General features: G+C 39.5%; 1 protein-coding gene across 14 annotated transcripts in view; it reads right to left on the bottom strand.

Moving 5' to 3' along the window:
- Positions 1-24,029, bottom strand: part of Ttll7 (tubulin tyrosine ligase like 7) — a 217,840-nt gene that overhangs the window by 151,897 nt on the left and 41,914 nt on the right. For all 14 annotated transcript variants that reach the window (XR_008216342.1, XR_008216343.1, XR_008216346.1 and 11 more), the window contains 9 exons: positions 22,513-22,711; positions 22,207-22,338; positions 19,900-20,021; positions 18,757-18,824; positions 15,642-15,800; positions 13,331-13,547; positions 7,573-7,737; positions 4,100-4,258; positions 1,391-1,485 (listed from right to left, as the gene is read on the bottom strand). Coding sequence is in view for 3 of the 14 variants with exons in the window: in XM_052730705.1 (XP_052586665.1) it covers positions 1,391-1,485; positions 4,100-4,258; positions 7,573-7,737; positions 13,331-13,547; positions 15,642-15,800; positions 18,757-18,824; positions 19,900-20,021; positions 22,207-22,338; positions 22,513-22,537 (1,142 nt within the window). In the remaining 11 variants the exon portion in view is untranslated. The remainder of the gene's footprint in view (positions 1-1,390; positions 1,486-4,099; positions 4,259-7,572; positions 7,738-13,330; positions 13,548-15,641; positions 15,801-18,756; positions 18,825-19,899; positions 20,022-22,206; positions 22,339-22,512; positions 22,712-24,029) is intronic.

Genomic DNA, 24,029 nt, shown 5'->3' with positions numbered 1-24,029 from the left:
TATTAAAAACTGTGTTATGTCCCGTGGAGAACAAGAAGACAGATGAGGAAGGAGATTTCTTGCTCCTTAAATTATAGATATATCTAACCTCTGGAATATCAAAAAAATATCAAAAGATAATTGATGAGTCAGTATCATCATCTGTTAATCTAAAGATATACCAAGGATATCCCTAAGTTAAACATAAGGCTCTATTATAATAAAAAAACATGTAAAATATAGCTGATATAATCCAAAATCACACCGTGGGTAGGCTAAACAACAACTAAAAAACTAAAAATGCAGACACATGGCCTTTCACCAAGCAACAGAAGCCACGTGGAATTATCAAACCAGCCTTCAATGTCCATGCCATTTTTTCGTGATGTTTTCCCATATAAAGCAAGATCTCAATGGCAACTGCTAAATGCTTGAAAATATTTTAAATAAGAAAATTCCCTGAAGTATTACATAACTCTTTGAGAGGTCTTGAGTAATGATAAGAATAAACTGGGCATAAAATCCCCAGCTGACGTCCCAGGCCCTCTAATCAAGGTCGGGCATATCTCATAGAGCAGCGAAGTTCATTATCTTTTTCTCTTTTTTTTCCCCTGATGAAACAGGTTTGCTGTATGTATCCCAAGCTGGTTTCGAACTCACTTTCCTCCTGCCTTCCCTAATAAATTCCTTTCATAAGGAGTCAGAATCCTTCCCTGCGAGATAGCATCTCAAATGCCTGAATCCATGACCATGCTCATTTCAAGCGGCTCATCCCCACACAACCATATCTCCTCTCACATCTTTCTTCCCACTGTGTCTGTCTTTGCCAGTGATGGTCACCTCACTGAACAATGGCTTCTTTTCTATTTACACAGCAGCAAGACAGAGAAGAAAGACTAACGAAGGTAGGAAACACATGTTTCAGATCTCCTGAGTGCCTCTGTCCAAGCTTGTACTCCTCAGTAACCTCTGTGATGAACAGCAGTTACCACATGCACAGTGCTGTATGGGAAACAAGGGCAGTGAAAAAGGGGAAATGGAAAGGTGGTTTGCTTCAAACAATGTGGGTTTGCAGAATGGAATGAAGAAGGCCTAAATGTGAAACATAAAAATACAAAGATTCCCGATGCAAAGCCAGTTTCATGTGTGAATGCTTTATCAGTGCCAAAGGTGGGGGACCCCAGTGAGTTGGGGCAAAGGCTCACCTGATGTTTGGGGGACCCCAGCAAGTGGAAGAAAATATCACCTGATGTTTGTGGGACCCCAGAGAGTGGAGGAAAGGCTCACCTGATGTTTGGGGGACCCCAGCAAGTGGGGGAAAGGCTCATTTGGTGTTTGGGGGGGCCCCAGTGAGTGAGGGAAAGGCTCACCTGATGTTTGGGGGACCCCAGTGAGTGGAGGAAAGGCTCACCTGATGTTCAGTAGCTTCAGCGCATTTAGCAGAACTCCCCTTTTCACATCATAATCTATTTTCTGATCAGTTCCAAAGCTTGGGGCTCGATTAATCTGAAATTTACAGAGAAAACAATGAGCTTGGTTGGACGTTGGGAGGTTAATACATAATCATCAGTTTATGTTAACTGAGGGTTTCCAGTCATCAGTCTCAGAGCTCTACATGGAAGATGCTCCAGTCATCACTGCCACACCTGTTTTCCTGTTACCCAATGGCAAAGCACTGCAGTAAAACGTCTGCAAGCACCAACTCCTCTCTCTACAGCAGTGGTTTCTTAATTAGTGGGTCGCGATCCCTTTGGAGACAAATGACCCTTTCACATGGGGTCTCCTAAGACCATCAGAAGATATGAATATTTACATTAATATCATAACAGTAGCAAAATTACAGTTATGAAGTAGCAACAAAATAATGTTATGGTTGGGGTCACCACATGAGGACTGTATTTAAGGGTCGCAGCATTAGGAAGGTGGAGAACCACTGCTCTACAGGCTTAGTGTTGCTGCTAGCATTACCTGGCCACTCCAACCAATTGGCCCATATCATCTAGCCTTAGAAAAAAGTAACTTACTATGAGAATTGGGAAAACCCATAGTAGAACTATTCTGACATCGTAATAGTTACAAATATGTGCATGCTTAGCGTGTAGGAAGGACCAGCTCCCTCTTTTCACTGCCTAAGATCTTCCTGATGAGTTCTGTTGCTTCTGAAAATAGAAATCTTGTTTCTCTCTACCTGGCTTAACAGTGATTCATTAACTTTCATCTCAGAAAGCATTGATTCAGGCACTTGGAAGACATTCCTAACAAGAGGCACAGGCTGGGCTCAGTTTTCCACCTTGAGAATGGTTTTAATACTTGGAAATTTCTTTACGCTTGCCACTGCCAATCATTGCCTGGATTCTAAGTAGCTAGACATTCCATACTCAGAGGCACCTCCACCTTATTCCACGTGGTGGCGCCAGAAGGTTTTAACACTGAGCATGAGACACAGCCTTATCAGCTGGCAGCAAAATGCAGAGCAAGCTCTCAAAATAGGACATTTACCAACCTGAACATGCAAACTGTTCGCTATTCACAGATAGCAACGCTGTGGAGTTTTTTTTTTTAATTAATGATTCTGAGCTAAGTAAGGTAGAAACAATGAAGAAAGATAAAGAATGAAGAAATGTGTTTATTGTGAGCCTTTTAAAAGAAAAACATACAGAGTCGGACTGCTCAGTCAGTTCTAATTTAGCAATCTGATGAAACGCTCCTATGAACAAATGCTTTTTGTAAAGGTTAATTCACACTTTATATAAAGTTCTTATTCCCAACAATCCTTTTATTTCATCCTCGTGAAATGAGCATGCCTTCACTTCTCCACCCATCGGGGGAAGTGACCAGGGCAGGAGCAGAGGAAAGCACAGCAGCCAGAGGAAATAGCCACCAAGGTGCAAGCATTCACTCTCCGGGATCCAGGCCTTCCTAGGACGGAGGCTCCGCGGTACACAGTCAAGTACTCTTCCACCCAAGGACGACAGAAGCAAAGGAAGCGCGACTAAACCACGTCTTATTTCTAGAACCAAGGTTGACTGAAATTCTAGCCAGCAGAAAAATGAATTTTCCTGGATATATAATATGAGTTATTTGTCCAGAATATATGAATACACTTCTCTTTCTCTCCTTCTCTCCCTCACTCAAATTAGACAAAGCGTGCTTTCCTTCAAAATGTTTTGGATCAAAGTCTTACTTAGCACACATTCAGGTTTGCTTACAGAAACCTGGAGACTATGATGTAACTTCTGGCTTCTAAATCACTAACCTAAAAGAGGGACATCCCTCTGGAATGAAAGGCAGTGGTTGATCTCAGCTTCTGCGGTAGTATGTTCCTGAAAATACAACTCATTCTGGAAACACAGATCAAATGAGTCTAGGAGTATCCCTGAGAAGGTAGGTGCTTTCTGTGACCCCAGATGAGGGGTCCTAGAGAAAACATCTGCATAGAAGACATCTGGACAAGGCTTGTAAGGTGCCCTGTGAGTAACACAAATATTAATGTGACTGCACAACACACCAGCATCTTGAGCAGAAGTTGTTTTTATATTCTTTACATTGTTCCACATGTTAGGTGACAATTTATAATAAAAATAATAATAACTAGAGGAGACAGGCAGCAAATGCCCAAAGACATTCAGTTTTCAGGAATATCAAACAGCCATAAGGGAGGATTTATGTTCACTGCAGTGCTGAGTACTGGGTACTGAATAGTGAGCCAACTGGAGCCCCTCCTCCCGTGGAGTGTCTAAAGACACACTAAAGTTGGGCTTCTGAGGCGGTGCCCTCCAGGGGAGACATAATAGCCAGAGCTCATGAAGTGGTAGGTAGATGCCACCAGGTTGAGAAAATACTCATAGAACCAGCCAACAGCTCAGAGGCAGCAAGCTCACACTTCAGTTCACTCGATGCTAATGAGAGGAAGCAATATAAAATCATATTGATTCATCTTTGGAAATGCTCTAGTCCCAGAATTTTCATTCACTTCCTCCCACATACTCCATTCAGGCCTCATTCCAGCCAGTGAGTTGGGGACACCTGTGCCAAGTACACATTTGAAACTCAGTTTTTAAACACATACGAACAGTGCTAGCTTTTTTTTCTTTTTTTAACTTCTTAGAGAATCCCTTACCTCCAGAAGCCACGGCTTTAGCTTTCTATCCAACAAGATGTCGAACCCCAGGACTTCGAAGCAGACGCTTTGGCTTCCTGGCGGCTGACCAGGTCTGCACATCCGATATGCATGCAGAACATGAGGTTCCGCTACAATCAACGTCTTTACCACCAATTCCTATCGAGGTTGTGATGAAAGATATGAAAATGCCTTATTTGGATGGAGTTTCATACAAAAATGGCCTGGGGACAAACGAGCATCCTGGGTGGGTTCACGCATGCTCTTTGGCTGCTTGAGCTGCTCTCTACCTCACTTCCTCAGCTCTGCCCTTTGCCCTTTGCCTACCCGTTGCTCTGGGCACTCTCTCTGAATTTCTCTAGTAGGTGACACTTTTTCCCACCTGGGGCTCTGTGCTGTCCCATCTCCTGGAGCATCCTCCCTTAGAGTCCCATGCCTGGTAACTAATATTCAGACAGGGCACAACCATGCTTGAAAAGCAGCCACGCTTGAAAATGCATCCTATTACTCATAGCATGCAACCAGTTGACACCTTTCTCTTGTTGTTTGAATAAGACCCTTGTACTTCCTATTTTTTACACCATCCCAGCATCCATAATAGTGTCTGACACTGGAGATGCTAAAAAAAAAAATTGTAAACAAATAAGATTTTAAAAGGAGCATAGGCTAACCCTTTACAGAAGGAGAAAAGAGTGATAAAGAAGAAAATTCTAGGAACAGTACAGCAATTCCCAAACAGCATTATGGGACCTCCACTTCGACAGACGTTGAAGGGGCCAGGAAGAAAGAGCTTATGGCTGCTGCTTTTATTCATGGTGCTGGTTTGTACTCTGTAAAGGTTTCTCTGAGAAGGGAATACGGCTGGAGATTTGCCTCAGTGGTTAAGAGAAGTTCATGCAGAGGAACCCAGTTCAGTTTCCAGCACCCACAGGGCAGCTCACAACCATCTAACTCCAGTTCTAGGGGATCTGATGCCCTCTTCTGACCTCCACAGACACCAGGCACACACAGCACACATAAATACATGCAGGCAAAATATTCACACACATAAAATAAAAATAAATGACTTTTTAAAACTATCAAATTTTTCCATGTGGAAACACACAGTGGAATATGGGAAAGCTAGCTACTTGACTGCCTTTTGCTTACACTGGCTTCCTAACTCCTACTGTCTGAAAATAGGGAACCAGAGATGGATAAGACCTAGACTCCCTAGTCAGACTTCTGGGTTTATGCCTGCTTTTATGCTTCTTATCTAGGCAGCGCACTCATGGTGCTTCAACTCTGTGTCTTGTTTTTCCTGAATGTAAACCACCAAGGGACAGGCTGAGAGCCCAGACACAAATTCCAGCACAGTGCTAGAATAGAGTAAACCTTCACTAAGTGTTAGCTAATTAACTACTCTTTGCTCTGGAATAACCCTTCTGTATACTGTGTGAATATATGTTGCTATGATTGGTTTAATAATGAAAGCTGGCAGGCCAGTAGCTGGGCTAAAACTTAGGCAGGAAAGTCAAACTGAGAATGATGGAAGAAGAAGGGAGGAGTAAGAGGAGTTGCCAGCCAGATGCAGAGGGACCAGGAGATGAACATGCCATACTAACAAAGGTACTGTCATGTGGCGGAGCATAAATAAAGAATATAGGTTAACTTAAAAGGTAAGAGCTAACTAGTAATAAGCCTGAGCTATTGGCCAAGCATTTGTAACTTATATTAAGCCTCTGAGTGATTATTTGGGACCAGGCAGTCCAGACAGGAAAACTCCACTGCTGTGGGATGTTCTGTATGATAAATGTGTTGCTCTGATTGGTTGATAAATAAAACACTGATTGGCCAGTAGCCAGGCAGGAAGTATAGGTGGGACAAGGAGAGAAGAGAATTCTGGGAAGTGGAAGGCTGAGGCAGAGAGATGTTGCCAGCCGCCGCCATGACAAGTGAGATGTAAGGTACTGGAAGGCCACGAGCCATGTGGCAACATATAGATTAATAGACATGGGTTAATTTAAGATAGAAGAATTAGATAGCAAGAAGCCTGCCACGGCCATACAGTTTGTAAGCAATATAAATCTCTGTGTGTTTACTTGGTTATGTCTAAGCGGCTGTGGGACTGGTGGGTGAGAGAGATTTGTCCTGACTGTGAGCCAGGCAGGACCAGAAAAACTCTAGCTACACTCCACCTACAACTGTTCTGTTGCTGGTCTGTCATTTTCAGGAATCAATCTTATGGCTCAGGTCAAATATACTACCACTGGGTGGAAGCAATATTACATGGGAGAGAAAGAGGGAAAGGGATATTAACCTCATTGCTGTCACTCAGAAATATAGATCAGTTCAAATAACTGCATACACACAGACACTTTAATGTTTGTAATAACATATTTGGAACATTTAAAAAATATTCTCATTTAACAGGTTATTTGTAATCACTACATGCACTCTATCTAACAAACTACATATCACATTTGTAGATAATATCATGGAATGTGTCAGAGATTAAAAGGCTTACATTAGTATTTGGGGCTCACATCTAAAAATTATACCTCAGGATCTAACATAAAAGTTCATTTCCATACCCTCTCTTCATCTTGTTGGAGAACTTTCTCCTAACTCAATTGCATGAGAGAAGTACTGTCTAAAACCAGTGTCTGAAGAGGACATTGTGACCACTGCTCTCTGGCTGGTCCTTCACTGTTACATCCCTCACTAAGGCAGCCCAGTAGGTTATACAAGAATTCTCTCAAAGACCCAAACTCATATAGAAGTTAATGTGCTGGTAAAGAATGAAGAAAAAAAAAAACAGAACGCCAGAATGTGTATGATGTTTTCTTAGTCCAACTGTGACAGTGATCTAAGGACTTGGAGTATTTGAATGAATGAGTGGATGGATGGGTGGATGGATGGATGTACAAACAAGTAAAACTCCTTCCCTTAATCTTCAAAACTAATTCTACACTTAAATTTCTTCCTATTCTATTTCAAATATCACATCTCTTCTCCCTTCCATTCTTCCTGAACACAGAGAGACACTTGACCCTCTTCTGCATTATGGACAATCAGCCCCAGGGTCTACCTCCTTGTTCCTCTTTCACTGTGGTTCACTTTAAGCCATCTTTTCACCTCAGCTACTTATAGGAGCTTCCCAGGTGTCCTCACTGCCTATCCTTAATGTTGGCTTAATCCAGTCCATGCCTGGTTTTTATGTCTTTCAGATGCATACATTTGATCATATTAATCATATTACTCTCCTCTGTTAAAAACTGAATGAGGTTGTCAAGTTGGCTCAGCAGGTGAAGATGCTTGCCACCAAACGTGATGACCCTAATTTGATCCTCAAATTTATAAAAAGGGGAAGTCAACTCTCATAAGTGTCCTCTGATCACACACATATGCTGTGGCATACATGTTGGTGTTGGTGATATTTAAATTTCATGCTAATGAAAGACATTTACAGTTACAGAATAGGATAATCTTACTGAAATATCATTCCAGAATTTAGAAACATCATGTTGATTGGCCTGTAGGAATTCTGTAAACCACTTGATTGAACGTTTGCTGCCTTTGTCTTCGGTTTCATTGCGTTCGAACCGCTCATTATGTTTGTTCACAGAGTAGTTGGTCAGATGCATGTATAACTGGGTCTGTAAGAAGGAAGAGCAAAGTGTTACCACCTAGGAGAGCCACAGCCACTTGGTCTCACAGGGAGGAGAGCCTCAAAGATTTGGTAAAGCCTAGATGTTCTTAAACTTGGAGATAACCAGCATACGTGTGTAAAGCTGATCCTAGAAGACAGAAGTTGATAAAAGGATTTTGATCTATGAATGAGCTACCTCCCTGCAAAATGTGGGTCAGTGAGGGCCTAGTAACCCCAAAACCAATACAGGCAATAGCCACTGTTGCTGAGTACTCATCAGAACTAGGCATTACTGCTAAATACAATACATGCTCTGATCACAAGGCACACAGAAAATAAACTAGAGCTGAACTGAAACCTTCTTCTCTGCTGTCTCACTTCCATAGTGTTGGAGGGTGCTAGGCTGTGAGGTTAGAAAAGTCATCAACAGTCTTGTTGATGACCAAGCAGGCAAGATGTGCTTACTGTTGCAATTGTGACAAGTCAGTAATCAGATAACCAGCCACAGCCTGATTGCACTCAAGATCCGTTCCACAGTAGGGAATCCCTAGCTGGTACTGTAAACCTAGTCAAAAACCCAAGGCTGGAGAGACAGTAGATCATGATCAGGAAACTATTGCTGCTGTTTTTGCTTAAATGGATATTTAAATATGTGCCTGTTAAAATCCCTTCCAAACAAAGATGTGTGTGATCATGGGTTAGTGCTGCAGCCAGTTTTGATCAGAGAAGGTTCTTCATGCAGTGGGCTTTATACCTACAGAGACTCATAACCAGTCAAAGTGATGAGCATACATGGCAGTTGAGTGCTCAGCTATATAGACAACATCTATATTCCTCCCTTCAAAGCTTAGTGGATGTCACAGAAAGGTGGGAAAGGAAAAGCTGGAGGAAGGGGTAGAATGTTGTACAATGTTATCTTCTGGAAATGGTATGGCCATTGCACCCATGAATTCACAAAAGCTGTAATTACTTGCACAAGACTTACAGAAGATTAGAACAGTCAATGTCCATTCATAGAGGCCCCACACGCCTCACTGAGGGACCAATAGGAAGGAAATGATTGCCATGGGAGAGACATTGTCTTTAGTGGAGTAGACACCAGTAGGGTGCTGATGCTCCTGTAAATAAGCCCTTCTACAAGGCCCTGTGAGGAACCCAACGAAACTAAGAAATAAAAAGACATGCAAGTATAAAAGAAGCTGGATAGAAAAAGAGAAGGTGTCACAGAGCAGGGGAGGACAAGAGAGGGTAATGGGGGAAATATGATCAAAATACATCATGTTTATATATGAAATGTCATAATGAAACCCATTATTATATATAATATATGCTAATTAAAACCATAAGCCTCTAAACTATACCAACTGATTATTTTGGTGCTTGAGTATTTTCCAGTGGAGAAAAATGTCACTTGTCCCTTGAGAAGACTGTGAATGTTAGTACTGCAGAATGACTTTACTAATTACTTATAATATTCACAATTAAAGTACCAAATGAATGACAATATAGGCAAAAATTAAATGTGAAACTAGACTTTGCTAAGTCAAAATACTCCTTCAATAGCCCCTTCGTTTTCAATGTGTGGCCCCTAACATTGCTCATCCAAATCTATTTGAGCAAGAAATTTTCTAAGAAGCATTCTCCATCTCTTAAGGGAACAATTAAAAAATGAAAGCATCAGGAGGCAGGGTACCCAAGACACAGGACTACTAACACATCTGTCCCTCCACTCCACACTGAGAAGGCACCTGGACCCCCTTCAGACGGTGCACCTGGTGTCAGCAGGCAGTGAGTGTCTTTGATAATGCTCAACAGGTGACAACTGTGAGACAGATCTGGCTCCATTTGTGGTGTTTGTGTTTGAGACTTTTTGTGTTATTTTCTTGTTTTAGATGGGGGTGTTTGTTTGTAACAGGGTAACACAGGATAACCTGGAACTCACTGTGCAGCCCACACTGGCCTGAAACTCACAATAATCTTGTCTGGGGTTCATAAGGTAGCCACCACACCCAGCTCTTTTGTTTGTTGGTAATATTTTCTTTAAGTAAACTTGAAAAGAATGCAAAATTCAAAACTTCTCTCTCAGTAAACTTCTAATGTTTCCTCATCAAATTAGCATAAACGCCGGGCAGTGGTGGCACACGCCTTTAATCCCAGCACTCGGGAGGCAGAGCCAGGCGGATCTCTGTGATTTCGAGGCCAGCCTGGGCTACCAAGTGAGTTCCAGGACAGGCGCAAAGCTACACAGAGAAACCCTGTCTCGAAAAACCAAAAAAAAAAAAAAAAAAAATTAGCATAAACATTAATAAATCTATCTTAAATTCCTATCCTTTTCCTAATCCTACTCCTCAAGATAGTTTTGAATAAAAATGTTGCATCATGATTAATGTAATGAATATATATATATATATATATATATATATATATATTCTACTCATATGACCATTATTTTGATTCTTGATAACCAACTATACACTTCTGGTATCTTATCTTTACTGCAATCCCAGAGGTCTATATATTAATTAAAATTTTTGAAATAAGCAGAAATAACTACTTATTTATTAATTTGTATGGCTATCACTACTGAAAAAATGTCTTTTCACTCATGATGCAATATTTAAGGAGCAACTACAGAAGAGAGGGCAGAAAGGAGCCAAGCAAAGCCTTCAGGTGTTAAATTGTGTAGATATTCCCAACACTGCGTGTCATCACATAGGCTTAATCAAGTGAACTGGTAAATAGGAAACTTTTTAAGAATGGGCTGGTCACTACAGAAGATGGGTATGTTGGCATGTACCTGTAATTCTAGCATTTAGAAGGTGGAGACAAGAGAATCAGGAGCTCAAGTTCATCCCTGGCTGCATAGTGAGTCTAGGCCAGCCAAGGCTAGATTGAGACCCCATCTCAAAACAAAACAAAAAATGAATGCTGTATTTCAACATTTGAAGTTCCCTGTCATAATCTCTATTATAGTCATGAACCAAATTTCATGGAATGATGTTCATAAATTCATTAATAACTATAATTAAGTTTACAATATAATTTCCTATGGAAATACAGGAGCTATTAAAAATGTACATTCATTATTTTAAAAATTAGAAAGTGGAGTAAAAAGAACTATGCAACAGTATACCATTCCAAAACCACTAAAACTGTTTTGACTTTTATTTCATCTTTTTAAAAATAATCTTTTACATAATTGTTCAATCAGCTAACATAAAATTTCAAGTTTGGGTTTTTTTTTTTCCCACACAACCACATAAGGATTCAGTAATGAATTCACAGAAATAGACGATAGATACTAGCATTTAAGAAGAGCTTACCTTTTTCTACATATGTAGGAATTGAAGGCAGCAACTTACATGTTCAAAAACAGCTATCAAATGAGGCATAGAGATTGTACCTCTGTTCTCCCCAGCTTTCATTATAATTCTCTAGCCCAGTGAACTTACTTTGTATACACAGCTTAGTATTTCAGAATAGAACCCCCAAGCTTTATCCTGTCTAACATAATCAGTAGATTCCATCACTTTACACAAATATGACCCACTCTTACAAATTCCAATTATTTAAATTATAATCTACAAGCTGACATGTCATAAGTCAAGCCCATAACTCAAATGGTTCTTCCACGAATAGCCAAAATCCGTGTGGAACAGATCCAGTTTAAGGTCAAGGCCAAATACATTAATTTTCCACAAAACTTTCAGCAGCTCCTGAACTCTCTCGCCATGGGAGTACAGCTCACTCTCCCAGTGTCCAAGCCAAACACCCCGGATTTTCTCTGACTCCCACATATCCAGCATATCCAGCTCATCACCCTGCCATACCAATGCTATCTGTGTTACCTTAAATATATCTCAAATCCATGCTTAGATTCCTAGTCTGGCCCTGAGTTCAAATCACCTCTCATCTCACCTGGCTAGACTGAAATGGTGTCTGGTTTCCCACACTTCCAGTCTCTTTTATCACTCCTGATATGCTCTATTCCCATCTCATTCTCCACACTGCAGGCCCGACAGATTTCTTAAAAGCCCAAATGTAATTCTCCTTTTCAGTGTATCATTTTGAGCTGATCCCCAAGACCTAGAAAGTCCCTTACAGTGTCTAGAAAATCTTGTTTCAGGGACCCTCTCTGCTCATCTCTGAACAGACACATTCTTTCTTCTGGTCCGTACTTTACCTAAACTCAACTTGTCTGCTTCCTACAGACTTCATATTCTTTTCCCTAATCCTCTCTTTCATGAGGTGCTCCACCCAACCCTGAGCCTGGCTAGTTCATTCCTCAGTCTTCTGTGACCTTAGACTCCATCTGGAAAGATGGCCCACTATGCATTACCATAGTTCTCTCAGATTTAGAGAACCACATTCAAACTTGCCATCAGGTATTCTAAATGCTTACTTTATTTTCTACGTCTCCACCAGACTGTGGTTTCTATGAAGTCATACACTGCATTTCTGTAATGTTTATACTAATGTTTCTTCAAAAACAGCACAGTTCTAGGGAATGTAGTACACTTCAAATATTACTTGGGGAAAGTTAAGAACAAACTTTATGACCATAAATAAAACATTTCTTTATTTTAATGTCTTTTCCTAATATTTTTATAGTTCATTTTTTTCCTTGTCAGGTCTGTGAAAATTTTAGTTTACTGATAGTAACAACTTTGAAATGATTAATCTTACTAGAAGCAAGTACAACTGTTGAAGAAGAGGAATTGGGCCTTTGAAAAGCTGAGAAACAATAACTAATTGTGACTTTTTTATACTCAGTACATTCACAATGTAAGATTAAAGTCAACTTAATTTTTATGGTTGATAAATTACAATTTAACATGTATAAACAATAAATTACAGTGTATTATCTTTATGGTAAATTACAGTTACAACTTTCATGAATACTAACTGCTGTACAAATAAAGTCTTAGTGAAAAAATCCTTATGAAATGATTCATTTAATAAAACTCTCAATGCGTACAGAAACTGTCCACTTTTCCCTTCATGTGTGGTCAACGCAAATTTAGAACCCACCTCCCTTTACCACTACAAAATTATTCATTTTTTTTGAATAGAGATTGTACCTCTGTTCTCCCCAGCTTTCATTATAATTCTCTAGCCCAGTGAACTTACTTTGTATACACAGCTTAGTATTTCAGAATACTAACTGATGACAACTGTTGATTTTATCCACACACTTTCTTCCACGTTTACATGTTCATACTGTACCTCGTACACAAAGCTTCGTCAAATGTCAGCTCTCCCATGAGGAGCTGAACCCCATGATCCCTGCACTTTACTATACTTCTCACACCACGGTGACTTTATTTCCAGTACAGCGATCTCTAAAGAGGTCACTACATAGAGACGGAAGCTCAAAAACCAAACCAGAGAAAGTGTCTTTTCCTAACTAATCAGATATTCTGTCTGGTTTTCACAAGGCTGTCTGTAAGTGAGAAGCAATCTTACTTATGCAAGTGATTCTTTCAGCCAGAAGCTCTTTGAAGAAGGAACTTCGAGTCATACAATCCTTACACATCACAGGTGATTTAAAGGCAGACATTGAACAAATGATGATAACTAAGTTCTCTGTTGTCACTTACCAAGTTGGACTCATTTGGTGGGATGTACTTCTCTGTCCCCATTCGCACAAGCCCATCATGGTAGAGAAATATCTTTAATGGATCACAGGATGTAACCAAAATATAAATCCGTAAATCAAACTTGTAGCCTTCCATTAGGAAAGGCTTTTCAATGTATTCTTGAACTATCAAATGATCCTGAGATGGAATTTTATCCCCATTTCTTATCAATGAAATCCTAAGTTTAAAGAAAACAAATAAAAATAATTTGATATGGAGGTTGAGATGCCAGAAATAAAAATGTCATCTATGTATTCAGGAAGAGAACAGTGTTACAGAAAATTCCAAAACCCTGCCCCTCCACAAGAGCAGTGAGAGGGTGGTGTCCGAATCAGCCCTGTGGAGGCACAGAAGCTAAGCAAAAGTTTGAAACACCCAGAGAATATGTTACCAAGAGGGGAGGAAGAGTAGATGGGAAAGCAGGGGAGAAAACCAGCAGCTAAATTCTGTTTAATGGAGCTTTTGGTATTTTAACTAGTTCCATCACATCACTCAATCCCAGTTCAGCAGTGGTTTTATCAGCAACCCAGTTCCCAGCCCAGAGGATAGTTCTAAGTGGGCTGAGTGGACCTGACTCCTGTGGCTGTTTACTTTGATCTGCCTTGGGCTCTCTAGAGGAACTCGGTTTGCTTTGATTTGCCTAACACAAAATATCTACACTAGAAGACATGACTAAATACTTTTAAGTGTATGCAGGAAAATTGCTATTTACATAGAAGAAAGCAGAGAAATGAAGAAAAATTTAAACTACATGAAACACAGCAAGCATGATATAGATACATAAAGCAATTAGCAAAATGACAGAGGAAAAACAGTCTCTTCTAGTAACTAAATTAAATGTCGCTAGATTAGCTTGAAAAGCAGGGCTTGAGAAATGGGTCTAAAAAAATCAGTCTAACTACAATGTCATCTAAAAAAGACCTCCTTTAGAATTAGAGATGCAAAGGGTTGAACATTAAAATGATGGGGAAATGAAAGCAAGCAGTATTCTGAAGTGGTTACACTTGTATCCAGCTAAACAAAAATTGCCATGACAGACAAGAGACAAGATGTGATACTATATGATAAGCAAAATCTCAAGAATATAAAAATCAAAAAATATGTCTTTGATGAGCTATAAAATTTAGCAAGCAAAAAGTGATCAAAATGAAGGGAGCTATGGCTCAGCTGTGATAGTTGCAGTCTTCAGTAGCCCATCTTCAGCAACAGGACACTAGGCAGAGTAGCTAGGAAATGGACATAGATAACAGGTAACAGAAGCCCCCTGTGCCCACTCACTATTTTGTTACAGCACATAATTCCAAGCTATAGAGAACGCCCTTTCTGTAATGTTTTCTCGCTGTTTTGGCACTGCTATCAAATATATTGTGCTAGTATTAGTAAACATTTATTAACTTTATCACAAAGACTGAGAAACATATATCAATCATCATTCCTCCTCCAATTTCCTTTTCCCTAATGGATAACAGGAAACCAACATGCCAATAATCAACAGACACAAAATCCCCACTAACACTCTTCTTAATCTGTATATGACCAAGCGTGCTTGAACATAATGTATGATTGAGTCAGTGCACCATGTTCAAAAGTTAAATGGTTTTTAAAAAACAATTTAACAGGGCAGCTACCATTTCCAAGGATATTTTGCAAAATGCATTTTATATTTAAAAAAGTTCAAATGATTCACATGCATTTTGCTAAAAATAGCCTCAGCCAACTTCCTATTTTTAAAAAAATGCATTACAGAAAACTAAATAAGCAGAGAGGATAAAAAATGTTATGCTGTGCATTCTTTTCTTGGATAAATTGTCTAGTTCTTTGGCATGCTAGCTTAAAATGTGTCATGTGCAGCCTTAATCCAGTTACCAAGGCTACAAGAGGAAAACATTTATAAAGCAGAGAATATATACATTTTGCTTCAAGCATCCTCATTATAATAAGACAACTCTCTCTATTTTGTTCTCCAAGACAATTTAGCTCTTCTGTAGCAATTTATCTTATTATCGAAGATTATTAAAATTATTGTAAGCATGTATTGTGTCTATGGAGAAATAAAATAAATTTTCCCTGAAAGTTACTATTTCTCTAACATCTCACAACTCTGGTGCATTTTTAATTGGATTACTGATGTCTGTTAGCAGGGTCAGTCATAAAAATGTGATAGCTAGAAACTTATTATTTTTCCAGTATAGTATTCAACCATGAGTAATTGTGGGCACATCTTCTCTCTCATTTTACAATGACTGTATTTTGCAGAAAAAAATTAACCTACCCATGACCCATTGCACCATTAGCTGGTTTTATTATAAAAGTTTTCTGCTTCCTTTTTTTCTTCAATTCTTTCACATAGTTTTGGAATTGAGTATATTCAGAAGGGAAAATCCACGTTCGAGGAACAAAAGTATAATCCAGGGGGCGAGACTTGATCATTCTGTAAATCAGAGGCAAGAGGAAACGTAAATTCTATTAAAAGTTAATAAATCTTATTTTTGTAACAGTTATACTATGAAGACTTAAATACCTTTGTTCTTTCATTTATTATTTTACTTATTGCCTATTATCTGTTCTAATCTCTGTATACTAGACAATAGCCCAAATGAGACTGTCAACAAACTGAAGAGACAAGAATCTCTGCCCTGTTACACACTGATTTATGTTTTAACACAATGAATGTTTATTTGACTGTGTACTATGCTAGGCACTGGTGAAGCAAGGAGAGTTAGCATGGCCTCTGCCTCCAGTGAATTTGCAGACAGGCTTTGCATACTAGACCATGTAATAAGAGAGTGGTGGCATAAAGGGCAGGCTCACAAGTGTTAGTCACTAGCTCTCAGGGAGGGTTCAGGAAACCCACCATTTATATTGCCACTTATTCTTAGTGTTCCAGTCCCCCAAGTCATCCATAGACAGCAATTCCTGACTTCTTTCTATGCCACTGCTTTAGAGTTTAGCCGCTTTTCTGAGAAAACCACCTGAAAATTTCTGAATCCATAGAAAATTATGTAAATGAACCATCAATTCGTGTGATTGTACAACCGAAGATATAGTTGTATTTGCTAGGACTGTGCCTACAGTGATCCATAATTTGATGCTGCTGCTGCTGCTGAATATAAGATGTTTGTTTTGAGGGGAAGTGGAGATACTAGAGACAGAACACAAGGCCTTCCATGTGCTAGGGAAGTGTTCCACTACTGAGCTGTACCCACTACCTTCTTTGTAGTTTTTATTTTAAAACCGGGCTCATTAGTTGCCCAGGCAGGCCTTGAACTCACAATTCTCCTGTCTCACCTTCCCAAGTAGCTAGGATTACAAGTTTGTGCCACCAGACCTGGAAAAAAAGGTTAATTTTTGATTGATCCAAAATGTTAAATATTTTATACTTATCAATTCTCAATAAAAATGAAAACAAAGAATGATTTTTTAAATATTATTAAAAGTAATGCTTTCTTTTTAAACTCTATTTATTTACTAAATACATATGGATGTTTTATCTGTGCACCATGTGTGTGCCTAGTGCTGAATAGGCCAGAAAGGAGCATTAGAGCCTCTGGAACTGCAGTTACAGACAGTTATGAGCGGCTGTGTGGGTGCTGGAACTCAAACCCAGGTCCCTCTGGAAGAGCAGCCAGTAATCAGTCCTCACAGCTGAGGAATCACTCCAGCCCTGAAGATAATATTTTAAAAAGAGACATTTTTTTTCTCTTTCTAAGTGTGTAGTGGTCTTTAATAGATAGATGAGCAAAGTCTGCAAAAAAAGTTTAGTCAAAATGAAAATGGAATCACAGTAGACAGAACGCACAAAAGCAGAGGCTGAAATCTGAGAGGAGAATGGGCAGAGAGGGTCAACCACTGGGGAAGCAACTGGACACGCACAGAGCTGACACATTGCAAGTACTTTCCCAGGACTTCTTAAGTGATGTTGAGCTGGGGCGCTAGGTCAGTAGGTCAGAGTGTAGGGGTGCTCACTGAGCAAGCCTGTGGACTTGACCTCAAAGCCCCAGGGCCTAAGTAAATGATAAGGGGCAGCCTCAGAGGCTTTAGAACCTCAGCACTATGGAGAAGTGGAGGCGGGAGGATCCCTGGGGCTATCAGCTAGCCTAGCTCCAGGTCAGTGAGAGACTTGCTCTCTAGGAAACAAGTCAGAGAATGACAGCAGGGCACACAACTTCCTCCTCTGGTTTTCAGGAGCATGTACCTGCACACACAAATATGCACACATCACCCACCCCTCCTCTCTCCCCACTCCTCCAGCTCTCTCTCGTGTGCACATACACAGATATGATACTGCCACTATGAGAAAGGAAATAATGTAATTTCCAATTGCATTTGTTTCAAGTATGTTAATCCCACAACTAGATAATCTCAATTCAAAAAAAAAAGAATATTGACTGGTTTGATAGCTTGACTTTTTAAGTAAAATTAGTGCTAATGTTGTAGTTTTTATTTCAACACCTTCACATGTGTTTATTGTACTTAACAATGATCTGAAATTAGCTGAGTTAATGCTTTAATTAGAACAATAATCTTTAAACGAACCATGTGGTACCTTTCTTTTACATATGCAAATACATATCTTACTTATCTCATGTACTTAAAAATTATCAGTTTTTGCAGCATAAGCTAGATATGAAATGGTTGTGTGAATAGATATACAATTATAAATATTCACAAGAATAATATCAATGATAATCTTTAATTATAGACATGTTATATTAATTTTTATGAATACTCCTTTTTTAAAAAAATGTTGTTTCTCACTAAACATTTTTAAGCCAAAAAAATCCAAGTAAGTCTAACCCACAGAAATGTAAACTGCATAAAAATTTGATAGTTTTTTCCAACAAAACATTTGAGTACCTGTTACCAGTTTTTCACATGAAAGGTTTATTCTGATTCCTGACCTGGGAGATGAATGCCTAATCCCAAGTGAGTATGGGTACATGTGTTTATGAGCATGTATGCACACATGTACCTAGTACAGTGCTTGGAATTTAATTAGAGATTTAATAACCAATGAACACATACAGCATGGGATGCAACAAATGACTTCTCATGAGGTTGAACTAAAAATTGAACAAATACCTACTATTCTGTTTCTAAAGAATTATCAAGTTGTAATAAAAAGGGATCCTGAGATTCTGAAAACGAGCTCCACTGTGAGCTCTTCGTTTGGCTTTGTGCAAGACAGTCATCTCTCTGAGCCTCAGTTATGTTCTGTGCAAAGTTAAAGACTCGAACCAGAGAGCCTTTGGGACCACTCTTGCGCTGAGTGTCCTTCTCCCATCTGACCAGCATTCATCTGAACACAACCTTACACAAGGTAACACCACCACAACCATAGTATCAGCTTTGCTCAGGTCTTCTCTATACAAGAAAATGAAGATTACTTGGTCATATTTCTTGCTAAGAAATCCTTCCTACAGATCTCCCCCATTCCTGGAAAATGGTTGATCCTCTGAAAAATAAAAAGGTAAACATTAACATCTATTGAATCAATGAATATGCTCTTTTATACTGTAACACAGTTAAATATATCCTTTGAGATTTATTGTCGAATAAATTAGAAATTATTAATATAAAGGATTTTAAATTAAATAGTTAACAATTAACTTGTGAAATTAAAGAGTATGATAATGAGAATAAAATTGTAAAATTGTAAAGAAATCTAGAAAAGACTTTACAAAGATAATAAAGTTTTAATGTTCTGTGTTGGACAAATGGCAATTCAATATCCAAACAGCTTTTGGAATACTAGACACAAACACAGACATTGATAACATGGGACTTAAAATATTTGCTCCATCTATTCTACTTTGCATTCTCCAAATCTAAAGTAATAAGGAGGAGGGGATGGGGAGGAGGGAGATGAAGAGGATGTGGAAGTAGGAGGAGGACGGGGAAAAGGAGGGGGAAGGGTTTGGGATGGGGAAGAGGGGAGATGGGGAGGAAGAGAAAGAAGAGGGGATTATGGAGGAGGAAATGGAGAGGAGGTGGAGGAAAGAGGGAGGAGTGTAAGGAAGAGGGGATTAGAGAGGAGGAGGGAATGGTGAGGGGCGCGAGGAATAAGGTGGGAAGGAAGAGGGAGGGAGAGAGAGGGAGGGTAAACAGCAAACGCCAATTGTCTCAGATTCATTGTAGGCTTTCCTATTTGCTTTTCATTTCTTCTAAACACTTTTGCATTGCACTATAGAGATAGAAGCCAGAGGCACGTAGTGATACTACGTCTTTGTCCATCCTACACAATCCATTCCCTGTCACTCATCTTAAGGTGTAACTCTCTAAAGCATCATCTTAGACAGAATTCTTTCCTATGGACACTTCTTTAAAGAAATCAGCAAAGGTTAAGTGTGGACGTGATGCAGCCTTCGTGCAAAGAGTCAGCACAACTGGCTTAGCAACAAGACAGGCTGCCCAGGTAACTCAGAACTGAAATCTAATATGTCAACAGATTATGAAGCTAAATAAAGAAAATCAGGATGCAACTGGTGTGATGTCCCCCCTGACAGTAACTGCTGGTGACTAATTCCCACCTGGTAGTTCTGTAGCTCTGTGATCTTCTCCTGCTGAACGGCAGCATCACACCATATAAGATTACTTGTTTCATCTTCATCTGGAGTTTTTATAAATCCCATTTCATCTATCACTAAACGAACTGAAAGGAAATGGTTAAATAAAGGAGAGTTAAAACTTTTAAGACATTCATTGTGGAAACATACTTACAGTTATCCACAGTATTCCATCTGTAAACGACCCACTACTTACAGCATAAGCTCATATTAGTGACTGCAGTTTTATCTAGGACCAAATTATTCTCCACAGTAGCTGGGAACTGAATTAGATTGCACCAAAATTCCTCAGTTATAGTCCTCTCAGATTTAGCAAAAACACAGTCCTTTCAGGGGGGTTAGGAAGTGACTTTGGTACCATGAAAACACACAGACACCTGAGGTAACTCTACACAGGGACATTCACTCTCGTGGCTTCTCCATGACCTGGAACTAGGTATAAAACTGGAAAGGTAAAAATATCCTTGACCATCGGATCTCTTGTGAGCCTTTTGCCTTTCCAGTTCAAGTTACTTTTACCACTCAAAACCAAGTCAGCTCTGTTTACTCAGAGTACGAAACAGTGAAGCCAGATTCACTGGGAGGATTCAGAGATGGGCTCTCCATGGCTCCCTACTCTGAGATCCCACTGAAAAAATGTACTCTTGGGGTTTCCCTTCAACCACAGACCATGCTGCTCCTCCTCAACCTGGACGTTACAGTTAACATACTGGTGTTTTTCTTTCAACAGGTCCTGAGTTTGAAATTAAGGTGAGTCATATGGCTGGGGTAATCTTTGAGTTCCAGTGACTTCTGAGTCCTGAAAGAACAGTGTCCGCATGGCAATGCTTCAGAGCCCATTTTTAATGATTTCTTTCTTTCTTTCTTTCTTTCTTTCTTTCTTTCTTTCTTTCTTTCTTTATTTATTTATTTATTTATTTATTTATTTATTTATTTATTTTTGTATAGTTGAAACTTTTTTTAAGAATTTTTTAATTCATTTTACCTACCAACCACAGACGCCTCTCATCCCTCCTCTCGCTTCCCTCCAGCCTTCTACCCCCACCTACCCCCTCTATCCCCTCCTCCATGGGGAGTCAGCAGAGCCTGGTATATTCAGTTGAGGCAGGACCAAGCCCCTCCCCCCTGTATCAAGGCTGAGCAAGGCATCCCACCATAGAGAATGGGCTCCAGAAAGCTAGCTCATACATAAGGGATGGATACTGATCCCACTGCCAGAGGCCCCTCAAATTTTCTTTATACCATGCTCCACTAATATATGAGAAGTGACATGAATTGTCTGGCTGACTTAGCTCAGGTGCAAAACTGATAACCAGGAACAGCTGGCCTCAAATCCTATGGGCTCCTGGCCGTTTGCTGGAGGAAGAACTGGCTTTATCTTCAATGATGCCTGGGATACAGGGACACCTGAAGAGGCCCTGGAACCATCTAAATGAGGCCAGAGAGCTGCTTTCAAGGGCATCAGAATGAAGTTTGGAGTTTAACTGATATCTTGTGTCACAAGACTTGAGGAGAGCGCCATGCTCCACTGTCACAGACCATGCCTTCAAGGATGGCCTCCCTCTGGGCTCTGCTGCTGCTGCGCCATTTGGACACATATAGAAAGTGAGAACAGTAGCAACAGGCCCTTAGAGATTCTTCTAATGGGCTAAAGGCAGAAAACAGAAACGGGGGCAGAATGCCTGCCTGAGACCAGATTTACTCAGGAGAAACACAGACACATCCTCTGAGCTTCAGACATTACTGTCAAGACCCTGATGATACCACAAGGTGAACTGGCAGTGATGGAGGCAGCTCAGCTGGCTACTTAAGTCTTGGATCTTCATGTACTCACATACCAGTGAGGCCAGATGCTTTCAGATTACATAAGAACAGTTGAAAAGATCCACTCTATATTCACAAATCTTCATAAGATCAGGCAGGTATAAATCATTTTTATGATGAATTTCAAAACTCAGATAGCTGACAATGTTGAACATTACCAAAAAATTCAATGTTGGGTATAAACCTACACATTTTTTTCAGCTAAGCTAATTGAATGCATTATTTTTGTTCAAACTGAAAATTTAGAAATCAATTAGCATCTTTTTAAAGCAGATCATCCTCCACTGCATAGGAAAAGAATTCTTCTAACCTGTCAGCAGTTTTATAGAAGTAATTTAGAAATCCATTACATAAAAGATAATCATCTCTCCAAACTCTACACTGTTTTCAATGCCAAGGCAGTCTTTCCAACAATCATGAAAAGTGCAGTATTCTGAAGACACTCACCAATTTCAAACTTTGTCCCAGCAACATTTGCTGTAATGACTCCCTTCTTTTTCTTTTTTCTGACTTTCCTTTTCATTGTGCATTGATAAGGTAACTCTGTATTCAGCTCCAGGGCAGAGGATCCCTGAATAACTTTAAAAAGAAATATAAACAGTTATCCCTAAAATTAAAAACAATGTGACCAGAAACATTCATGCCTCCCCCAGCAAGGAAAAAAAAACTATGAATGGTGACATTTTCAAACCTTGAATATCATGTATTCTAAACACCCCCATAGCTTGTAGTATGGTTAGCCAATCCACTTACCCCCTTCTTGAGGCAGAGATGGCATGGTCACCTTTGCCAAATGAGCAAGAAACGTGTGTACAGTACCAAGTTCTCAGTAAATCTGAAAATCCCACGTTCATCTAAGTAGGATATGGCCCCAACTCACAGGAAGTTCATATCATATTATCTGGGTCAAAGTCTCAGATTTCACGGCACAAGTTTTGGGCTAGGAAGCTACCTGGAGAGGTTTTAAAACAAAGTTATTAAAGACACAACATCATGGTATTTCTCTTGCAAATGTCATTCTTGTTAGAAACCACATAATAACAAAAGTCAATTTCTTCCATCAAAACAGTATGTGTTCATCAATTATTAACCATATACAAAATGCCAACTTATGGTTTTCTTGAAATACACAGTCTAAATAGGGTTTTGTTTTATTTTATCCATAGACTCTTAATATACAAATTACACATAGAAATTTAAAAAATACAAAATTCATTGCTGTCTAATAAACACTAAGAATCTTGAGATTTATAATAAACAGCTTAGCCTTTAAGCAAGCCTGAGAGAGAGCTTTTTCTCCCCAAGTTCCAGAATAGTTAACTGAGCTCAGAAAGGGCAAATAACTTTTCTCCTTACAAAGAGAGTAAGAGGTAAAGTGGAGACTAAAAAGAATTGTGTCAAAGCCGAAGTCCCTGCGCCAGGAACCCAAACAATCTTCAATGCAATTCTCCACCTGTCACTGGGACGATACTTCTAACATGAGGGAGTGAAACAGCCATGAGGGTAGGTGGCTGCTCACAGAATGAATGTGGGCAGTGATTCATTCTCACAGGGGTAGGGAGGAATGGCTTTCTAAAGCACAGGGAACCATGCCTTAAGACACAGGAACACGTTTGAGTGGCACAAAATAGGAAGGGTCATTACCAGGAGGATCTTATTTAAACACATAGAGGGACACCATGTTCTCTACAGGAATGAACTATCTTGGTTCAGCCACATCGACAGGACCCACAGTATGCTCTGTGGGCACTTGCAGTGTCTGCGGAAGAATTAAGGCATCCAGGTCCTAAGTATACTGACTAGCTCACACTTGTCAACTCTCTGACTTCTGTCTTCCTGTAGTTCTTATAAAATGTCTCTAGTCATAATGGGAAAACATCAAAACTTTAATGCTAAACAAAGGGATGACATGGGAACTTGCACCAGATTATCACCCTTTTTAGAAATCCTGCCATATTAAAGTTGATTCATTCAGCCATCATCCCTAATATGCATTATTAATAATAAGATCATTAAAGGACATTTACAGCTTTATTTATTCTCTGGTATCATTTTAATGCAAACAAGTCTCCAGTATGATTCACTATAAAACTAGTAACGTATTATTTATTAGAGACTCACAGTGGGTAGGCTGTGTGTTAAATGTTGACAGCAAGAAGCCCTGTTAGCAAGCTTTGAACTTCAGTTCATTTCCCCACAACTTCTAGACATAGAAACTATGGTTTAAAATTGAAAAGCAAGCGTTTTGATTCAGTTCTACCTAAGTGGGT

The sequence above is a fragment of the Peromyscus californicus genome, unplaced genomic scaffold (genome assembly GCF_007827085.1).
Source record: "Peromyscus californicus insignis strain IS unplaced genomic scaffold, ASM782708v3 Scaffold_9__1_contigs__length_137607984, whole genome shotgun sequence".
Taxonomy (NCBI): Eukaryota; Metazoa; Chordata; class Mammalia; order Rodentia; family Cricetidae; genus Peromyscus; species Peromyscus californicus.
This window is presented reverse-complemented; position numbering and strand designations above follow the sequence as displayed.